Raw genomic sequence first — 18,826 nt, forward strand, 5'->3', positions numbered from 1 at the left:
AATACCTTAGTTTTATTAGGGAAGGATGTTTTACTTTACATCTGGTCACACAGACCAGTGCATGAGAGGACAAGAAGAAACAAAGGCGAGTGGAGAGCACCAGCCGCCTTCCAGCAGCTTCATCTAAGTCCTAGGCCCTGTCAGAAAGCACTGCCTTCACATGTGAATCTGTTGTACACTCAATTTTGAAGGCCTTTAAATAACAGAATCTCTTAAAAATTTACAATACACACAAAAAGTAGGATTTTAAAAATCAAAACGCATGAGTTTGAGCTCATCCCATAGCTCTGAGGAGTTTCCTAACAGGTGCCCAAGTCCTCCCAACCCATCCACGCTCCCCAAAGGCACAGCAACAAGCTGTTTTCAGCACAGACGCTGGCACGCCTGCATCCACCCAGGCAGCATCCAGGGAAGAGATACCCTCTACCCGTCCTCCTAGGTGCCACTCGGCAGGACTGTCACTTCAAAATTCAAGTCAGAACAGACTTTGGGATGACAGCAGACCCCTACCAGGGGAAGTGTTCATGCTGAAGACAAACAACATTTCAGTGGCCAGCACTCAATTCCCACCCTTGCAATTGTATTTTTGAATAATTCCAAGAAAAAAACCCGGTAACTTGGGTAAAAATTTATTTTACATACAGACCATTGCAACTTAACTATTAATCCAGAGAAGTTATTTTTCCTTTACAGGAAGTGACCAGTTGGTCTGAGATTAACAGAATTCTAAGCCTGAGAGCTGGGATTTTAGTTTGGAAATCAGACCTTGGGGGAAGGGCCCTTCCAAGCACCACTCAGTTCAGTGAGGAGCTGCAGGACTTTAACTGCAGGTCAGCTGCACTGCACAGCACTGGAAGCAGATTCCCAGAGTCAGTTCGGACCTTTCCAAAGCTGAACTTACTGAGAAAGATGATGCCTGGAAAGGTACAGATGCATTTCCAATATTTTGTTCAGCTCTCAAACTAGAAATGGAAGTCATGAAACAGCACAATCTCTGTGAAGTACAAAACATCAAGTTACAGGGCAGCAGACACACAGGACAGCAATAATGGCGGGGACCCTCCTAAGCGAAGTGTTCTACATGTTGCGGGTTCCTGGCCAAGTTCATATTATGGCCCTAGTTCAAATGGACAGAGTACAAAAAATACTTTGACCAATAATTAATTGTACTGGAAACAAACAGTCTACTAAAAAGCAATTCTTACTCTAGGTGCCAATGAGTCCTTAAAAGCAGGGAGGGGACTGAGGAGCTGCACTTGGGCAGTGCTGCCAGGATCATTCACGCTGCTCCATTTTTACTTTGGGAGGTCTCAGGAAGGTCCTGTTTTTCTTTTCTTTCTTCCCCTTTGTATTTGCCTGGAAATTTCTCCAGCTGTCCACACGGCCATCCCGACTTTCCTGGGAACAACAGAGAGGAAATGGAGAGTTAAGTGTAAGAGCCAGAGAACAGGCAGTACATACCAGTGTCAAGAGATCAATAGCAATTTCCCCCTTATCCAGCATGTAGCACCCTGGCAGCCAGGACATACAGACACTGAGAAGAGCCAGAGCAACAGACACAGCACAGTGGAACTACAAGTGAGCTTACAAACACCAGTATAAGCACAATGCTCATTTCTTGTTTCAGAAGCAACAAGCTTGGGATGTGCACTCCTGACTAGAGTCTACTGAATCCTCTGATGTGCAAAGGAAACAAGAAACCTCGTTTCCAATGGATGTTCCTGATCTGTCAGCCCAGAACGTGCCATTTTCTTACTCTGTCTCACATCCTGAGCTGCAGTATCAGTACTTCTGCAGCTCCTGTTTACATCATTATTTGTTTGTAATAGTTGCTCACATTTCTTCAGCTGCTATGCTTTACTGCATCCCTACAGCAATTCGGTGAGCAATGACACCGAAATTCTGTGGCCATTCTGGCATGAGAACACAGAATTTCTGCCAGCAGCAAGGCCTGTGACATACTCATTTATCTCTCTGGCATTACATGACAAAACCCATAGTGCACTAAACACAGTAGCATTACACAAGTTTTCCAGAATATCCAGCTTCTTATAACCATGTTATATAGCACATGAACATAAACTCTTCCCAGCTGAGTCTCCAGTAACATCCTAGTTGTCCACTTTCCACAGGATGCCCGTCCAGGTCATACACTTCTCTCCCAGACACCCTCTTTTTTAAAGTCCTCTTGAACATAGACTGGATCTGGCTTTGGATTAAATGAACAATCTAGCTCATCTTTTCATGAGGTCCTGCACACCATTACTGACTTCTTTCCTGCCCACCACCCCCCGCATGTCACAAGACTTCACCTCTGGTGCGTAACGAGGAAAGAGTTACAGGCTAGATCAACTATTTTGGCAGGCTGTAGGTTTGACCCCTAGAATAGCAGCACAACAACCACAAAGCTACTTCTGATACGCCTAAACCTTGAATACAGGGTGGAAGGGTCGAAGAGAAGCCATTGTCATTCAGGTCTCCGATATTCATGGGAGATACAGATTCCGTAAGTGTTAGCAACCAGACTGAAAAGTACCAACAACAGTCCACATTAGTGGTTGAACAGCTGCCAGATTAAGTTTTACTGATCACCAGTGACCTGGGCTAAGCAGCAATTCAAATTTCTGACTAGGGACAAGAATGAACTGCTGACAGAGCTGAAAAATACTACACCTTGATTTACCAGACCTGTTTTTGGAAAGGGGATACCAAAGCCCTATTGGTGGGCTCCTCTCTCCACACAAGGACAAACCCAGGCTTGCACAGGATCTTTTACCAAGTGTCTACTTAAATTATTTTATAGCGCCTACAGACAAAAAGTCTCTCTTCTCTCTAGGGGCATTCCCTGCAGCATGGCCAGGAATTGCTGAGGCCCATCCTGTAAGTTAAGCTGCTGATTACCTCGAAGTTCTTCTGCCATTCTCGCTCTCGTTTAGCTTTCTCTTGTGCCTCAATTTCCTCCTCCCTCTGCCGCTTCCTGGAAGGGAAGTGACAAAGAAGTTATAAACCCACAAGCATCTACTTTAAAGAAACACAGTAATACTTTCAAAACATCTCGGAAAGCTCTTCTGACTTCTTGGCAGATTAAAGTGCTTGTCAGAAGGGATAAATACGCACACCTAAGATAGCGCAGCAAATAGAATTTTATTTCAAATCTGGAAAAGCAGTGAGCAGAGAAGATAGTCTGGCACCACTGACAGCATGCACGTACTTAATCAGTGAGTCACCTTCTCTTGCTTGGCAAAACAAGCTGGACTCCTTCCTAACTCTAGTGATAAGTCTCTAAAATTGTTGAGAGTACACATTTTGAGAAGTTAACAAACACTTGAGTATGCAAGGTAAGAATGAAATTTCTGCCCCCCTAATTTTAATGTGTCATCAAAAGTAGTGCCCTGCAACCATCTCCCAGACTGCCTTCGCTGACCAGCACAGAAACCCCGCTCTATGAAGTGCATCCACAGTGAGCGCTCAGGCAACATGTGATCAAAACACCTAAAATTGTTCAGGATCACACATGCCACAGGGTATTTCTGACACTTAATTAAAATCAAAAATCAGTTCTATGCATGCTAACAACATGCAGAAATGTGTCACCATTTCACTGTTTTGGCTGGCCTCCATGTATACACATAAGAGTGTACAAGCATACCAAATATATCAATGTCTGAAATACAGGAGGGCAAGTTTCCCGTTTGCGCTTCTCAAGCACAGAGCTCTACAACCCACAGGTTGCCCAGGGAAGTGGTGGAATCTACATCACTGGAAGTCAGCTTGATGGGACCCCTTGTTAATCTAATCCAAGGCCTTCCTTTCAGCAAGAGGTTGGACCAGATGATCTCCAAATGTGCATTCCAACTTAAGACTTTTCTAAGACTCTATGATTCCTTATCTTCTCTGCGGAAGCATGAGGGGGGAAAAGGAGCCTGAACTGCACAAGCAGAATGCTGCTCATACCTTTCATGCATTTCTTTAGCTTCTCTTTCTTTCCTCTTAATTTCCAGTTCAGCAAAGAGCTTCATCGTCTGTTTGTATACAGCTTGTTTGAACTGTAAAACACAAATCCAGTCTTAAAATAATGCCCATTAACACAGTTAGAGAAGTCTGTTTTACATAAGAACCATAAAAAGAACGTGAAGCATATGTATGCCCACATAACCCTATATCCTGCCTTGACAGTAGTCAATAGCAGCGGCACAGGAAAGGGTACAAAACACTGCTGATTATATTCTGGCCCTGACGCCAGGAAACAAATACTTATTAGCCTCATATTAGTCTCATTTTCATTTGTATTCATGAAGCTGTGCCTAAACAGAACTGTTCATTTCAAGCTCTCTTATTTTTCTGTTAAGTCTTGCAATGTTACATTTGACAAAAAAAGGCAAAATGGTCACTGTTTAGATAGTAATTTCCCAGCAGATCTTCTTGACGTGTTGTAAAATCTAGCATTGGCTTTCCAGGAGAAATATCAGTATACTTAAGACAAACATCATTATTAAAGAACAGCAAGAGACTTTTGAAAATCAATGGCAAATAAGATGGTTATGGGATTACTGTGCTGATATCAAGAGGAAAAAATCACTTTGTAGGAAAAAAAAAAAGTTGACAACAGTAAGACTAATAATGTCAGTGTTTGGTAATCATCTATGATTCTATTAAAGCCTCTAATATCACTTGACTTCTTCAGACTAGAAACCAGGTAAGAAGAACTAAGTTATGTCATGCCTTTTTTAATAAAAGTGACTTGTTGCAGCACAGCACATCTATCCTCAAGTGCTATATGGAAGAAACAGCCGAAACAGCTCTTACTACAAAATGTCACTAAGAACACATTTTAGACATGCTGCAGTGGGTTCTATATATGCCTCTGCTGACCACAAGAACGCCACAGTTCCAGCATTCAGAATACAACAATAAATTCAATTCAAAAAAGACTGCATGATGCAGAAGCAATGAAGACTTGCTCCAAGAAAAGAATCAGGTATTTTGATCTATATAATCTCTTAATATATTTACTCTTTACACTACAGTTAAACTATTTTTTAAAATATATGGGTATTACCCAACGCATGGTACTGTACAGTGGCTTATCAGAATTTGTTCTTCTGTAAGTTTAAGGATTTACAACACTCTAACAACTCTAACAAATACTTCCGTACCGGTTTTAACTCTTAATTCATTGAAACACATATTGTACTCCTCAGTTTCTCTGAACAGACTTACAACTTCAGGATCATCCTCTTCTACAATAGGAGGTTTTCCATCCTTCTTCAACTGCTTCTTTTTTTCTTTCACCTGAAGATTAAGAACAAAAATAAGAGCCTAGAAAGTTTTATAGGACTTACATAATTGTATCCAAGTAATTCTGCATTCCTACTCCACTGTGTGGGAAGAACTCTAGATGACAGTAAGTTCTTGATTTGGATCGATGTTTGAGAAGGACTTGGGGATGTTGGTTGACGAGAAGCTCAACATGAGCCAGCAGTGCAGAAAGCCAACCGTATCCTGGGCTGCATCAAAAGACACGTGACCAGCAGGTCGAGGGAGGCGATTCTCCCCTTCTACTCTGCTCTCGTGAGACCCCACCTGGAGTACCGCGTTCAGCTCTTGGGCCCACAACATAAGGACATGGACCTGTTGGAGCGAGTCCAGAGGGCCACAAAGATGACCAGAGGGCTGGAGCACCTCTCCTATGAGGACAGGCTGAGAGAGTTGGGGTTGTTCAGCCTGGAGAAGGCTCCTGGGAGACCTTCTAGCAGCCTTCCAGTACCTGAAGGGGACCTACAAGAAAGCTGGAGAGGGACTTTTTACAAGGGCCTGTAGCGATAGGACAAGGGGTAATGGCTTTAAGCTGAAAGAGGGTAGATTTAGATGAGATATTAGGAAGAAATTCTTCACCATGAGGGTGGTGAGGCATTGGAACAGGTTGCCCAGAGAAGTTGTGGATGCCCCAACCCTGGAATTGTTCAAGGCCAGGTTGGACAGGGCTTCGAGCAACCTTGTTTAGTGGAACGTGTCCCTGCCCATGGCAGGGGGGTTGGAACTAGATGATCTTTAAGGTCCCTTCCAACCTAAACCACTCTATGATTCTACGACGATTTTAGACCAAAACTTCCTGGTCCTAGGTCCAGATAAACACACACAAGATCAATATCACATGGACTGTAGTAATTAAAAATACTATGTTAGATACTATTCATTCAACACAATCCCTTTGTTGTTTTTTGTTTGCTTGTTTTTAAGATACATTCATATCCACTATACACCATCCAAACCAGCAGGAAGTTTATTTTGCTTTGTAATATTCAAAAGACTAATAACAACAAGCAGAACATAAAGCGTTCCTTGGTTTAGAGTATCTGAGTTCTTCTGTATCATCTGCTTTCTCAAGCTTGTTGTGTTTTAATCCAGCCTCATCACTCACCTAAATTCTTGGCCAATGCAATCCAAGCTCCTTTTCTTATCTTATAGGTTATTTTCCCCAAAACTTCCCAGTCTCCTGCTGCCACCACCTATTTTCTTCCACCCACACACATTTGAAGAGCATCATTCATTCACAGATTTGAAAAAAATATTTAGGTCAGATCATGTGGTCTGACCTAATTATTTCAAGTGCTGAATTTCACTGAATTATCTTGCACTGAGCTCAACAGCAGTCTTGGACAAAGCACATTTGTTCATGCCTTGAAGAGCTCAGCGTCCACCTGCACTCATTACGAGGTTTGCTCAACTCACTTTTTAATGACCTAAACATGCATCAGGTGTACCAAAAAGCAAAATTACAAAGGACTGATTACCACTCACCCCCACCCCTGGATGTTCCTATGTAATACTTACAGTGTGTTCCACATATTCTTTTCCTGCCTGTATCACATCCAAGGCCCTCTTCTTTTGCTCCTGATCTAGCAGCAACTTGTATGCTTTATCTACAGCTAACAAAAAGCATCAACATTAATAGCAGCAGTAGTCACATCCACAAGGCATCACAAGGTTGCTACCTGTTGACCACACAAATTTTGATTTGTGGAATTTGGGGGGTTTTGTTTGGTTGTTTTTTGTTGGTTTTGTTGGGGTTTTTTTTAATATATCTAGGTAAGTGATATCATGATTAGTCAAATGAGATTTGGGGTACAGTGATGGCAGAAACTGTCAGACACCTTTTGGAGTTAACAGGCTGAGTGTGTTAGTCCTACCAAGTGATTTAGTTAAAGGGCATGAGGTAAGTTTAAGGTGCATAACGCCTCACCGTAATGCAAACCATACACGTAAACCCATCACATTACTTCTGTCGTAGGGTCTTTGAATAAAATCTAATGCATGGGTTAAACAGTTTTTCTTGAACAATCTCAAAACTTCACGGACTTGTTTGTTCCCAAACTGGCAATGAGAATACCGCCACCTAGTGAAATCTTCTGCTGAAATGCCATCCCATGCATGTCCCCCATCTAAAGCGCCTCTACAGCAGTTCCACCAGTCAGCGGGGCCTCCACCCCTAATAAACATTTAAACCAGCTACAGAAAAATAGCAGTACAAGTACTACCATACACCAGCCCAGAGAAAGGGTGAAAGCATTACCTTCAAACGCCTTCTGGGCTCTATCTGCATCATCTTGATTTTTGTCTGGATGCACCAATATTGACAACTGCAAGAGAAAGGATCTTACTATCAAGATCATTGTAAATGATGAACACTTGAAAGATGTTTGTCAGAGGAGGGAAATGGTCTCAGATAGAAAGAATCGCAGGGGATCACATTCCTTTGTACACAGACAGATGAGCTGACAAGATGTAGAAGTATGCATCAGTAAAAGCCTGTAAATCAAATACAATTCCTGTAATAAACAGGCTGTCTGACAAAAGCTGCAGCTTGGGATGTACAGAACAATATAAACACCCTTCACCTGCAGTGCCTAGGGTCGATATGAACCCCCATGTCACCGAAGTTTTGTATCCTTGGTCTTAAGAATGAACAGCTTTCAGTGCTGACATCTTTAGAGTAGGAACAATCGCTGGATGTTTGCAATTTCTGTGATGGGCTCTGGAGAGAGCGAGAAGGAGAGCGAGAGGATGTTGGGACCTTTAAGAGTTGAGGCAAGCGCAGAGCGCAGGTGTTGGTGGGCCTGTTGAAAGTTTACCAGTGGAAGGGGAGGGCCAGCAACAGCTTTCAGTGCTGGCTTCTTGATCATCCTCAACCGAAGTTTACATTTTACTCAACAACGTCTCCCAGGAAGTTCTCCAGCATCCCTAAGGCTGTCAAAATATTTAAAAGAGCAGGTAAGCTTTTCCTTAGGCTCCTTTACTGAAAGTTAAGAAAACTCCTTTCTGTAGTCCCTATATAGCAGAAACAGGACATTGACTGCTACCATCTTTAGGCCAACCTTAAATGGGCTGGAAAGCACATGTTTTCTACCTTTCTTTTCCAGAGAAAGTTCTTTCAAACCTTTCCCATATGGCATTCTTTTTTTCATACCTCCTATTTTTGTTGTTGCTTATGGACTTTCTAGTTTATCTGCATCTTTCCTAGTATAATGTTCAAAACCAGTCACAGTGCGGCAACTGAAATTGCATCAGTGCCAAAGAATGCAAAATAATTACTTCCTGAACTCTACACATGGCATTTGCTAATTCACAGGAAAAAGGTTTGCCTGTGGTCCTAAAGAGCGGCATGCTGCTGATTTACTCTGTGATTTGCTACAGTCAATGATTTTTTTCCTTCTGTTGGCTGTTCCACATTCTGTATTTAGGTGTTTGACTTCTTCAATACACAATTCCATGCACTTTTTCATTTCATCACATTGACTTCAAAACATTTCCCTGTGGTATTCCATCAACCTAAAGCTAAGACAGACCCAGTTTATTGATCTGCAGAACTGAGAAGTCAGCAACAGTCTAAAAGGTTATCCTCCCACTTCCCACATACAGAAGTAGCCCATATCCCATCACCAACTTGGCAGGCATGTTCCTCTGTCAGCCAGCACAGCTTCCTGCCTAAAGACAGCTCCTGATGTTTACACTGCTAATTCAGGTGGGAGGCTACAGTGCTGCAAATATTGTGTTTCTTTGCTGCATGCACTGATTAAATTCAAATTTCTTCTGCAGATCTGTCAGCAGAGTAAATCCGGGGTAATGCTTCCGGCGTTGCATGGGGCAATGCAGACAGGTCAGTGAGCAGGGCTGCTGCTGTTCCAAGTAACCCAGTCACCAAAAATGACTGCTGGAATTCTTAAAGAAACCTCACAGAAAATACACTTCTGTATCCAAGTCCATATGTTTGAGAAAAATATCTTTTCTCAGCTCTTAATTTCTGACAAATTTTTACATTCTCTTTGAACTAAAGTTCAATAAGCTGATTATACACGGGCATATCAGTTTGCCTCATCACACACTTTACAGGCAAAGAAGCATACCATGCATGGAGCAGGGACACTTCTGCAGCTCTCTTCTTGTTGATACAAAGACTGTTCTATGTGTTTCTTCCCACAATGGCTACTCCTCTACCCAGATACAGCTTTACCACCATTTTTCTTGTTCCTAAGCACAGCTGCACCATCTCTACAGAGCTTCTAGTTTCCTTCCAGAGGCTTCAAATGCAAAAGCCAAATACCTGCCGGAATCTTTTCTTTATCTCTTCATCTGTGGCTTCAGGATCCATCTGCAGTACCTAAAAGAGAGCATGAGAGCAGAGCAAGTTTGATGTTACTCCCCATGTTTCATGTTACTGGCAGCAAGCTCTGAACGCTTGGTTCACTGGCACACAGACACAACACCAGAAAGCTCCCCCCCCTCAGGGAGCTGCTTCAGGACATGAATTTTCACCTAGTAAAACAGAAACATTTTAAGAGTCACTATGTTTGGGACATTCTACTTTTAGCAATGCCAGATTCCTCTGACTATGCCAGTGTTCATTCCACACTCAAGTCTCATGTAGACAGCTGCCATCCCTAAATAGCCACAATTGGTCTAAACTTTCAACCAGTCCTGTAGCAACGCTTAGTTTGGCAGAAATGGAAGCATATGGTGGCTTTGGGACACTGTTGGATCATTCATAACTGGGAACTTTGGGCAAGAAACATAGTACTTCATAAGAATTTATTCACTTTATCGTTTTGAAAGAAGACAGAAGAGTTTTATGGTTTGATTTCCATGAACTAGCCTACTTGTCTACATACTGATCTTTAGGAATGTGGCAGAGTTTAGGAGCTCTTTTGTGAATTAATTTACTGAACAGAAGTCCTAAGACAACAAGTGAGCCTACTCAATGCAGATGCATGCTGGTCTGACACTAAGAATCTGTAAATAAACCCCAGTTCTCTCACAGGAAAGCTACAGTCTACTTCTAAATGGCTTTCTTAATTTACTCTCCAAATCAAGTACTAAGATCTACACAGCACTGAACAGCATCAAGGTGAATCTGCCGACTGATCTGGCTGACCAGCCCTAAACTGAGACTACAAAAAGCACCTGAGGCTTTGAAAAGGCAGGTGAAGATGATATCAGGAAGAAACACACATGGGAAATGCCAGCTCCAGATCAACACCAGATCATTTTATTTACTGTCTTCCTCAGGCTTTCATACTCATTAAGACTTTATAACTGACTGCAACTGAAATCAAACTATATAATGTGCAAGGGAATTATCCATTTTCCAGTGACTCCTCAAAGATTGCTCATTAGTGTGAGCACTGACAGTCCTTCTCTCATTCTATGCACTACGCAAGTTCAGTGGGACAAACATCCAAAATAAAAGATACAACTAAGAATGCCAAGAGTGCTCAGAACAGAACCTGACAAGCATGCCACTTGTAGCTGTTATGTCCTCATTCAGAAAGCACCTAGCATTAATCTGCCAAATCTCCTAGTGGTAGAGGGAAACATCTCAAAATAACATAGTTTGCGCCTGCCAGTGAAAAAGAGAGTGAGCACCTATACACCATCCTTCTGTCTTCTGTAAACCTTCTGCACAGTAATCTATGTCTAGCGAATTTTTTCCTTTCTTTTTACTGAAACAAATATCCAGTAAATCTGGAAGTTGGTATACCAAGTCAAAAGGGAGGAGAAAATGTTCAAACTAACCTCAAAAGGGTTCAAGTTGAAATAGGAAGATCCAGGTCGTGTCAGCCTGTCAATTTGGTTTTTTGATGTTAAAACAGAGTCTCGCTTTTCAATTTGCTTTACCTGAAGAACAAGAGAGACCTATATTAACTGACCATCACAATATGCTTACCTGTTTTCCCATGTAATGACTACATCAGTCATCATGATCCGGTACTACAGTTCACAATACCTCTTGCTCATCCCAAGCCTCTAGTTATTTTACTCAAACACTAGCAGAGCACATTTTCTAGCCTTTTCTACGGCATGACAGTATTTTTAACATTACATTTTAACTATAAAAGACCCTAGAAAGCACCTCTGCCTGTCTCTCCTACAGCTTGCTCAACAGCTGTGGCTTTTCCCCTCACTTTGCTCCTACACCAGCACTGTCATCGTGATTCCTTGGAAACCTACAGCACTATTGCTTTTAACCCACTGTTGGCGGGATAGCCCATTAAACACATTAAATGACCGCAGTGCAAGTATACAAGTCCACTTCATTCTGACCACAGGTTATTTAGTTCAGTTCAGTTTATTTTTTGTTCTTTCCAGTACTAAGCCAAACCAACCATGCATTTACATGTAACGTTCACCTTTATTTGAAGGAATAAGCATCCACCAAAGTGGCACTACCTTTCTGCAGGCAGGCTCAGATAATCACATCCAAGCTGTGCAGGAAGTAACAGAGACTAGCACAGGCTGAGGGAAAGGGGCCCCACGCACCTTCCCAAATGACAGTTTGTCCACAAGAAGGCCAAGCAGTGGAGCACAGCGGAAGGTTATGTTCAGAGACCGCGGAGTGCGCAACTCTCACCAGGTTTATCCGAGGGAGCGAGACGGGGGCTGAACGCTCGGCTCTTTCCCCCAGCCACAACAGCGGCTTTTCGGAGGGCGGGAGACGCCACGGGGCCGGCGGCTGCGAGCCCGGGGAAGGCCCGGACGCCCCGGCCCGAGCACGAACCCGCCGGCACCTGCCGCTCGCCCACCCCGGCCATTCGCTCGCCCCCCGCCCAGCACCGCCATCGGCTTCGCCCGCCCCGCCCTCCCACCCGCCAGCGGCCCGGGGCAGCCCCAGGGCCCGCCAGGGCCGGGCTCGGGGCCCAGCGCCTTCCCCTCAGGGCGGCCGGGCCGGGCCGGGCCGGGCGAGGCGCCGCGCGGCCCGCCAGGCCCCGGCGCTGAGAGGAGAGGCCGCCGGCGGGCAGGGCCCGGGGGGGAGGGGGGGGCGGGGCCGCCCGCCGCCTCAGCGGCGCCGAGGCGCCGGTACCTCGTTGTAGAAGGTGAGGAACGCCTCCTCGGCGGCGCCCCCCGCCCCGGGCTCGCCCGCCGCCGCCATCGCCAGCACCACGTGACCCCGCGCGCGCGCACGTGAGCACGGCGCTGAAGCCGGCGGGGCGGGCGGCGCCCCTCGACACGTGACCGCCGCGCGCGCCATAGCAACAGGCCCCGCCCCCCCGTTGCCCACCCCTCCCCCCGCCGCCCGGCGCCCCGCGGCCGGACAGCGGGGGCGCGTCCCGAGGGCACGAGACAGCCCGGGCTGGTCCGCCGCCCCTCCCGGGGGAGCTCCCGCCGGGCCGCGGGCCAGGGAAGCGCGGCGCAGTCGGCGGGGGGGGGGGGGGGAGGCGCGCGGGCGGGGGCCGTACGGGCCGCAGCTGCCACAGCCGCCCGGGCCGGAGGAGGGCGGGCGTGGGAGCGAAGGCTACGCATGCGCGGGCCGTGACGCGGCGGGCTGGCTGCGGCCCCGCCCTGGGGGGCGGGTCTCGTCCGCGCGGCGCTCCAAGGGCAGGCGGGCGATGGCGGCCGTGGCGGCGGCGGCGCGGGGCGGCCTGCGCGGGGCCCTCCTGGCGCAGCAGCAGCGCTGGAGCTCGGGCTCGGGCGCCGACCAGGTGGGCGTGGCGGGCCGGGGGGGCCGGGGGTGCCTGTCCGTCTGTCCCTTCCGCGCTCACCGTCGTCTCTCCCCGCAGCTGGGCGAACTGGGCAAAGGCGCCGGGAAGGGCGGCGGCGGCGGCGGCGCCATCCGCGAGGCCGGGGGCGCCTTCGGGAAGAAGCAGGCGGCCGAGGAGGAGCGGTACTTCAGGTGAGCGGGGTGCGGCGGGGCCTGGGGGCTCGCACACGCCGCTCCCCCCGCCGCGGAGCCGCCGCAGGGCTCGGCAGCGCGGCCTGGCGCCGGGCCTCTGCCGGCCTCGCCCGCAGCCGCCCCCTCCTGCAGCCCGCCCCGCGCTGAAGGGTTGCCGGGCCCCCGGGCGTGCGGGGTGCCGCAGCTCGTGCCGTGCTGTCTTGCAGGGAGAAGGAGCGGGAGCAGCTCTCTGCCTTACGGAAGCACCATGAGGAAGAGATCGATCACCACAAGAAAGAGATAGAGCGTCTGCAGAAAGAAATCGAGCGTCATAAGTATAAGATCAAGAAGCTTAAAGACGATGACTAAGCTGATGCTGTTGTTGAATGTGTATGGCCAATACTGATTGTGGTGTAAAACGGCATTGAAGACTTCATATGCTTTGGCCAACATAATCCAAATTCATCCAATTACACTGTGGTCTGCAACAATGTCAAATAAACTACTCGGTCTCTGTTTTCTGCTCAGTAACTGTTTAATGAAGGAAAAAAAAATCCACGGTCTGGTTTTAAACTTCATTCTTCTTCCAAAAGGAAGGATAGAATCTTGAGTAGCAGCCCTGTACATAACTTTGCTATTTTCTTTAGATTCATTTGAAACAAATGACCATTCGTACTTAGTGGGCTAACTTAACAGTTCAAGCTGCAAGAGAAGTTGGGGGAAAAAATGGTACCTGTGTAGAGACCCCTTCACAGAGAAACAACTTTTGTCTCGAGAAAACCTTCACTGTGGTATAGTGGAGAGCCATCTCCCCCCTGAACTATCAGAGTATCTATGAAAAGTAAGGTTATCTTGTTGCACTTAAATGTTTAATGCTATAAACTGGAAGAGAAAAATACTATTCTAAGTCATGGTGATTTCACCTGTGGTGGTGCAAGTTCCTGGAGCAAGACAGGGGAGCTCCTGACTTCTACGTGAATGTTGTTTTTCTGCAAAGACTTTAATTACCCAATGGTGGTTTTTTTCTGTCTCTAGTTTCTCGACGTTTCTTATCTAAGTCTCTTTCCAAAGAAGGATGGATTAAGATTTATTTTATGCAGGTTCAGTCACTTTTGCAATTTTAATACAAGAAATCAATCATGAAACATATGGCAAGTGGCCTGCTGAAGTGTGGCCTTACTGCACTAAGCCCCAACAGGAAGGGGATTTTATGTGATGAGAATGGGCGGGTAAGAAAACAGCCTTTCCTTCCACGCCTGCACTGTCGTGTCTGTAAATCTGCCTGAACAGGCTTTATTTCTACCACTGGTAAAAGCCACCCAGTTTACAGTAGGTTGCACTACACCGCGAAGTGTTGTGGTGAAGCTGGGTGGGGGTAAGTGGCTGGAACTGCCCTGTCTGAAACAGCGGGAGGCAAATCGGAGCCTTTGATGTAGGAAGTGCTTTGACAAGGGTGTGACTGGTGTCTGAAGGTGTCCCAGTTTCCCCTGCGTTAACTCACATCCCCAGCCAGCTGCTCCCCTTGGGCCACTCTTACCTGAGGAACGTTGCAGCTAATGGTACGTCTTGTCTGCAGAGTAAATGACAGCACTATCACACTAATGAAGAGTCCATGCCCTTAAAAACTCATTTGATGAAAGTGTCATCCACGTGATCAGCCGTGGAAGAGAGAGGCCGTGCTGTGAAGTATGTCATCGCCTGGCTTTGCTCAGCCTGTGGGAGACAGTGTTGCAGCAAGTTGTGCAGAAGTTGTGTGTAGATCTGTCTGTGGGGTTTGTTCTTTTTAGTTAGGGCCAATTGACCTGAGCCAAAAATATTAATATCTCCCCCTCTCCACCTCCCTAGGGATATGAAACCCAGTGGGAAGAACTGTGTCATGAAAAGCAATATGCTATTGACCTGTTTTGTTTTTACCCATTTAAAAATCTTTTTCTTATTCGTGTCAGCTGGTTGGCCTCCCCCAAAAGCTGTGGAGTCACTAGTGAGATGTCCCCATTGAAGACCAATTTCTTGGCATTGCAGCTACAGTGGACTATGGAATAGCTGAAATAAATATTAGGACAACTTTATATTGTGAAGGGAGCAGATGAGGGCTTAAATTCATGGCTTTGTCACAGAATCACTAAGGTTGGAAAAGACCTGTAAGATCATCAAGTCCAACCATCAACTAACACCACCATGCCCACTAAACCATGTCCCGCAGTGCCACGTCCACACATTCCTTGAACACCTCCAGGGAGGGTGACTCCACCACTTCCCTGGATGCGATGATATGGTATGATTTACTCAGTGATTTACTCTACATTTTTGTGCACCACTGAAATCTTAACTATGCCATGGAAGCTCAGCTGAAGAGCCTCTGCCCGAGAGCCTGTAAGGGAGAGGTGATTTGCTGTGAGACTCTGTGAGAGTGTTGTGATTTGGACTGCTATCACCTACCGTGCCACCGGGAGAGGTGTGGCAAACTCTCTGAAGTCCCCAGGAGTTCAGGTGTGTGGTACAGTATCTTGCTACACAGCAGAGAGCTTTCTTGCCCACCAGCGCTCTCTGAAACACGTCTCTCTTTCCTCATGTTTCAACTAGGTAAAAAACTGGCTGGACGGCCGAGCCCAGAGAGTTGTGGTGAATGGAGTCAAATTCAGTTGGCAGCCGGTCACAAGCGGAGTCCCCCAGGGCTCAGTTTTGGGACTGGTCTTGTTTAATATCTTTATCGATGATCTGGATGAGGGGATCGAGTGCTCCCTCAGCAAGTTTGCTGACAACACCAAGTTGGGAGGGAGTGTTGATCTGCTGAGGGCAGGAAGGCTCTGCAGAGGGACCTGGACAGGCTGGATGGATGGGCCCAGGCCAACTGTATGAGGTTCAACAAGGCCAAGTGCCGGGTCCTGCACTTGGGTCACAACAACCCCATGCAACGGTACAGGCTTGGGGACGAGTGGCTGGAAAGCTCCCCCGCAGAAAAGGACCTGGGGTTATTGGTCAACAGCCGGCTGAAGATGAGCCAGCAGTGTGCCCAGGTGGCCAAGAAGGCCAACGGCATCCTGGCCTGTATCAGAAATGGTGTGGCCAGCGGGAGGAGGGAGGTGATCGTGCCCCTGTACTCAGCACTGGTGAGACTGCACCTCGAATGCTGTGTTCAGTTTTGGGCCCCTCACTACAAGAAGGACATTGAGGTGCGGGAGTGTGTCCAGAGAAGGGCGACGAAGCTGGTGAGGGGTCTGGAGCACAAGTCTGATGAGGAGCGGCTGAGGGAGCTGGGGTTGTTCAGTCTGGAGAAGAGGAGGCTGAGGGGAGACCTCATTGCTCTCCGCAACTGCCTGAAAGGGGGTTGTGGTGAGGTGGGTGTTGGTCTCTTCTCCCAAGTGACAAGTGATAGGGCAAGAGAAAATGGCCTCAAGTTGCACCAGGGGAGGTTTAGACTGGATATTAGGAAAAATTTCTTCCCTGAGAGAGTGGTGAAACACTGGAACAGGCTGCCCAGGGAGGTGGTGGAGTCACCATCACTGGAGGTGTTCATGGAATGTGTGGATGTGGCACTGTGGGACATGGTTTAATGGGCGTGGTCGTGTTGGTTGGTGGTTGGACTTGATGATCTTACAGGTCTTTTCCAACCTTAGTGATTCTGTGATTCTGTGAACTTTGCGCAAGTTTCAGGGGGGCTTCTACACTGGTAGATGTGCTGGTCCCTTATCACGTGTGCATAAACCCATCCCATTTTCTGGAGAGGAAAGTCTAGTTAATTCAGTTCTTTGCAGTCATCCTGAACTTTTATGAGGTTATGACAATGGAAGTACACAGGACGAGGACAGGCAGCTGTAGATCTTGACCGAGCAAGTGGGCTGGGGAGAGAACTCCCTTTCAGCAGCGGTTTGACTGGCACATGATGATTATAAAGCCATGCCCACAGATGATGGCTGCTGGAGAAGCTGAACGGATTAATGATGCTGCCGTCTCCCTCCTGCTTCCACCACTTCTCCCCTTCACTGTCTCGGGTGTGTTGGACTCGTGAGGGAGTCATTCAGCCTGTTATCTCACCAGCCTGCATTTTTGTTCTGAGCCCAATTAATCTTTTGCTAGGTTAGCAAGTTGAATGGCTTGCGGAGTCCAAAAGTACCAAAATCACCAGAAGTAACGGGGACGGACACACACACACACACACACACACACACACGGACGGACGGACGGACGGACGGCAGGAGCAGTCTTCTCCCATCTCTTGAAATTACCTTTCTTAAATTAGAAAGGTCTCTATTTTTATCCAGCTAGCATGATAATTGATTTTGCAGCCATCCTCCTACCAGGGATTCCTCTTGGCTGTGAACCTTAATGCCTTGGGTAGCACCTCTTCAGTTTGTCCTCGTGATGAGGTTTCCCCACTGACCTCTTCTCCCAGGGAGCTCCAATAACCTAAATCTCCCTGAAACCAGTTTGCTTTAGTTTAATGCGGGTGATGCTCTGGCCATTCCTAGTTAACAGGCACTGTTTTATTTCCTTGGTGGTGCAAATCTCTCTGCCTAGCAGAAGACCCCTCTCCTGAACTTGTCTCTAGAAATCACCAGCACCTCACATACCCCAACTCCTGCACTGACTCTTTACCAGGGGCAATTCTGCGAGCAACCGCGCTCCTACAAGAGCTCCCAACACCCCAGTCCTGGCCACAGCACCCCGTCCCTTTTCTTGCGCTAGTTCTGCTGCTCGTTAAAACCTATTATACACGGTATCAACTGCAGGAATGTCTTTCCTTCTTCCCTGGGGTTAGCAAGAAGAATGAGTTTGTGTAGTGTCTGATCAGTAGCAAAGGTGGTTCAAGGTAAATGTTCGAGGGGAACTTCTGCCTTTTGGCAAGGGAGATGTTAAATCATCTTGTTTTGTGTAGTTTCACCATCAGTGCATCTCTTCAGAGGTGTTTTTTCTTCTATTGAAGTTTGAACTGTCAGTCTCTGCAGTAAGTTACCAAATGACATAGATGGATGTTGCTTGTATTCTTATGATACAGCATTAACCCACAACAGGTGAGTATACTGGATCTGGGATGCTTTAATAAGGTTTTTCTTCCAAGTGGAATGCAATATGGCAATAGCACCAGCTTGAAAGCTTGTAACGGGTTTGTTCTGCAGCTCCTTTGACAGTGCTTGTGATGAAAAACACAAGACAGGTAAATGCAAAAGATATTTGAGCTTGAGTTACAGACAGACCTCTTACCAGAAGTATTTCAGCTACAAGAAGGTGGAGATGATTTAAGATGACTGCATTTGGTCTGATGGATGTTTCACCAACAGGGTTTGGTATCCTGGAGTGCACTGCAATGCCGTAGGGCTTTGGACAAATTGCACTGGTTTCAGCTGGGGTAGAGTTAATTTTCTTCATAGTAGCTAGTATGGGGCTGTGTTTTGGATTTGTGCCGAAAACAGTGTTGATCATCCAGGGATGTTTTTGTTACTGCTGCGCAGTGCTTACACAGAGTCAAGGCCTTTTCTGCTCCTCACCCCACCCCACCCACAAGTAGGTTGGGGGTGCACGGGAAGTTGGGAGGGGATACAGCCGGGACAGCTGACCCCAACTGACCAAAGGGGTATCCCATACCATATGATGTCATGCTCAGTATAGAAACTAGGGGGAAAGCTGGCCGGGGGACCGCTGCTTGGGGACAGGCTGGGCATCGGGTGGAGGGTACTGAGTAAT

General features: G+C 46.9%; 2 protein-coding genes across 2 annotated transcripts; one reads left to right on the forward strand and one right to left on the reverse strand.

The window, feature by feature from the left end:
• Positions 1-619: 619 nt before the first annotated feature.
• DNAJC8 (DnaJ heat shock protein family (Hsp40) member C8) lies at positions 620-12,430 on the reverse strand. Its single transcript, XM_059830868.1, has 9 exons — positions 12,356-12,430; positions 11,071-11,172; positions 9,602-9,658; positions 7,574-7,640; positions 6,835-6,929; positions 5,221-5,292; positions 3,955-4,046; positions 2,902-2,977; positions 620-1,398 (listed from the first exon to the last, which is right to left on the reverse strand). Exons 1-9 carry the CDS (start codon positions 12,422-12,424, stop codon positions 1,276-1,278), a joined length of 753 nt encoding a protein of 250 aa, XP_059686851.1. The 5' UTR covers positions 12,425-12,430; the 3' UTR covers positions 620-1,275.
• Positions 12,431-12,881: 451 nt separating this feature from the next.
• On the forward strand, positions 12,882-13,671 carry ATP5IF1 (ATP synthase inhibitory factor subunit 1). The gene is made up of 3 exons (XM_059830677.1): positions 12,882-12,974; positions 13,053-13,165; positions 13,372-13,671. Exons 1-3 carry the CDS (start codon positions 12,882-12,884, stop codon positions 13,511-13,513), a joined length of 348 nt encoding a protein of 115 aa, XP_059686660.1. The 3' UTR covers positions 13,514-13,671.
• The last annotated feature ends 5,155 nt before the right edge of the window (positions 13,672-18,826 follow it).

This window comes from Gavia stellata, chromosome 29, assembly GCF_030936135.1.
Source record: "Gavia stellata isolate bGavSte3 chromosome 29, bGavSte3.hap2, whole genome shotgun sequence".
Classification (NCBI taxonomy): domain Eukaryota; kingdom Metazoa; phylum Chordata; class Aves; order Gaviiformes; family Gaviidae; genus Gavia; species Gavia stellata.

What these genes read in the sequence shown, in the direction of transcription:
- DNAJC8 (XM_059830868.1), bottom strand. Translation starts at nt 12,424, where the DNA reads ATGGCGGCGGCGGGCGAGCCCGGGGCGGGGGGCGCCGCCGAGGAGGCG. An exon ending in AAGAATATGTGGAACACACT is followed by an intron (nt 5,293 to 6,834) that starts GTAAGTATTACA and finishes CTTAATCTTCAG; the next exon opens with GTGAAAGAAAAAAAGAAGCA. An exon ending in AAGAGGATGATCCTGAAGTT is followed by an intron (nt 4,047 to 5,220) that starts GTAAGTCTGTTC and finishes TGTGTTTTACAG; the next exon opens with TTCAAACAAGCTGTATACAA.
- ATP5IF1 (XM_059830677.1), top strand. Translation starts at nt 12,882, where the DNA reads ATGGCGGCCGTGGCGGCGGCGGCGCGGGGCGGCCTGCGCGGGGCCCTC. An exon ending in CGGGCTCGGGCGCCGACCAG is followed by an intron (nt 12,975 to 13,052) that starts GTGGGCGTGGCG and finishes CTCTCCCCGCAG; the next exon opens with CTGGGCGAACTGGGCAAAGG. An exon ending in GAGGAGGAGCGGTACTTCAG is followed by an intron (nt 13,166 to 13,371) that starts GTGAGCGGGGTG and finishes GCTGTCTTGCAG; the next exon opens with GGAGAAGGAGCGGGAGCAGC.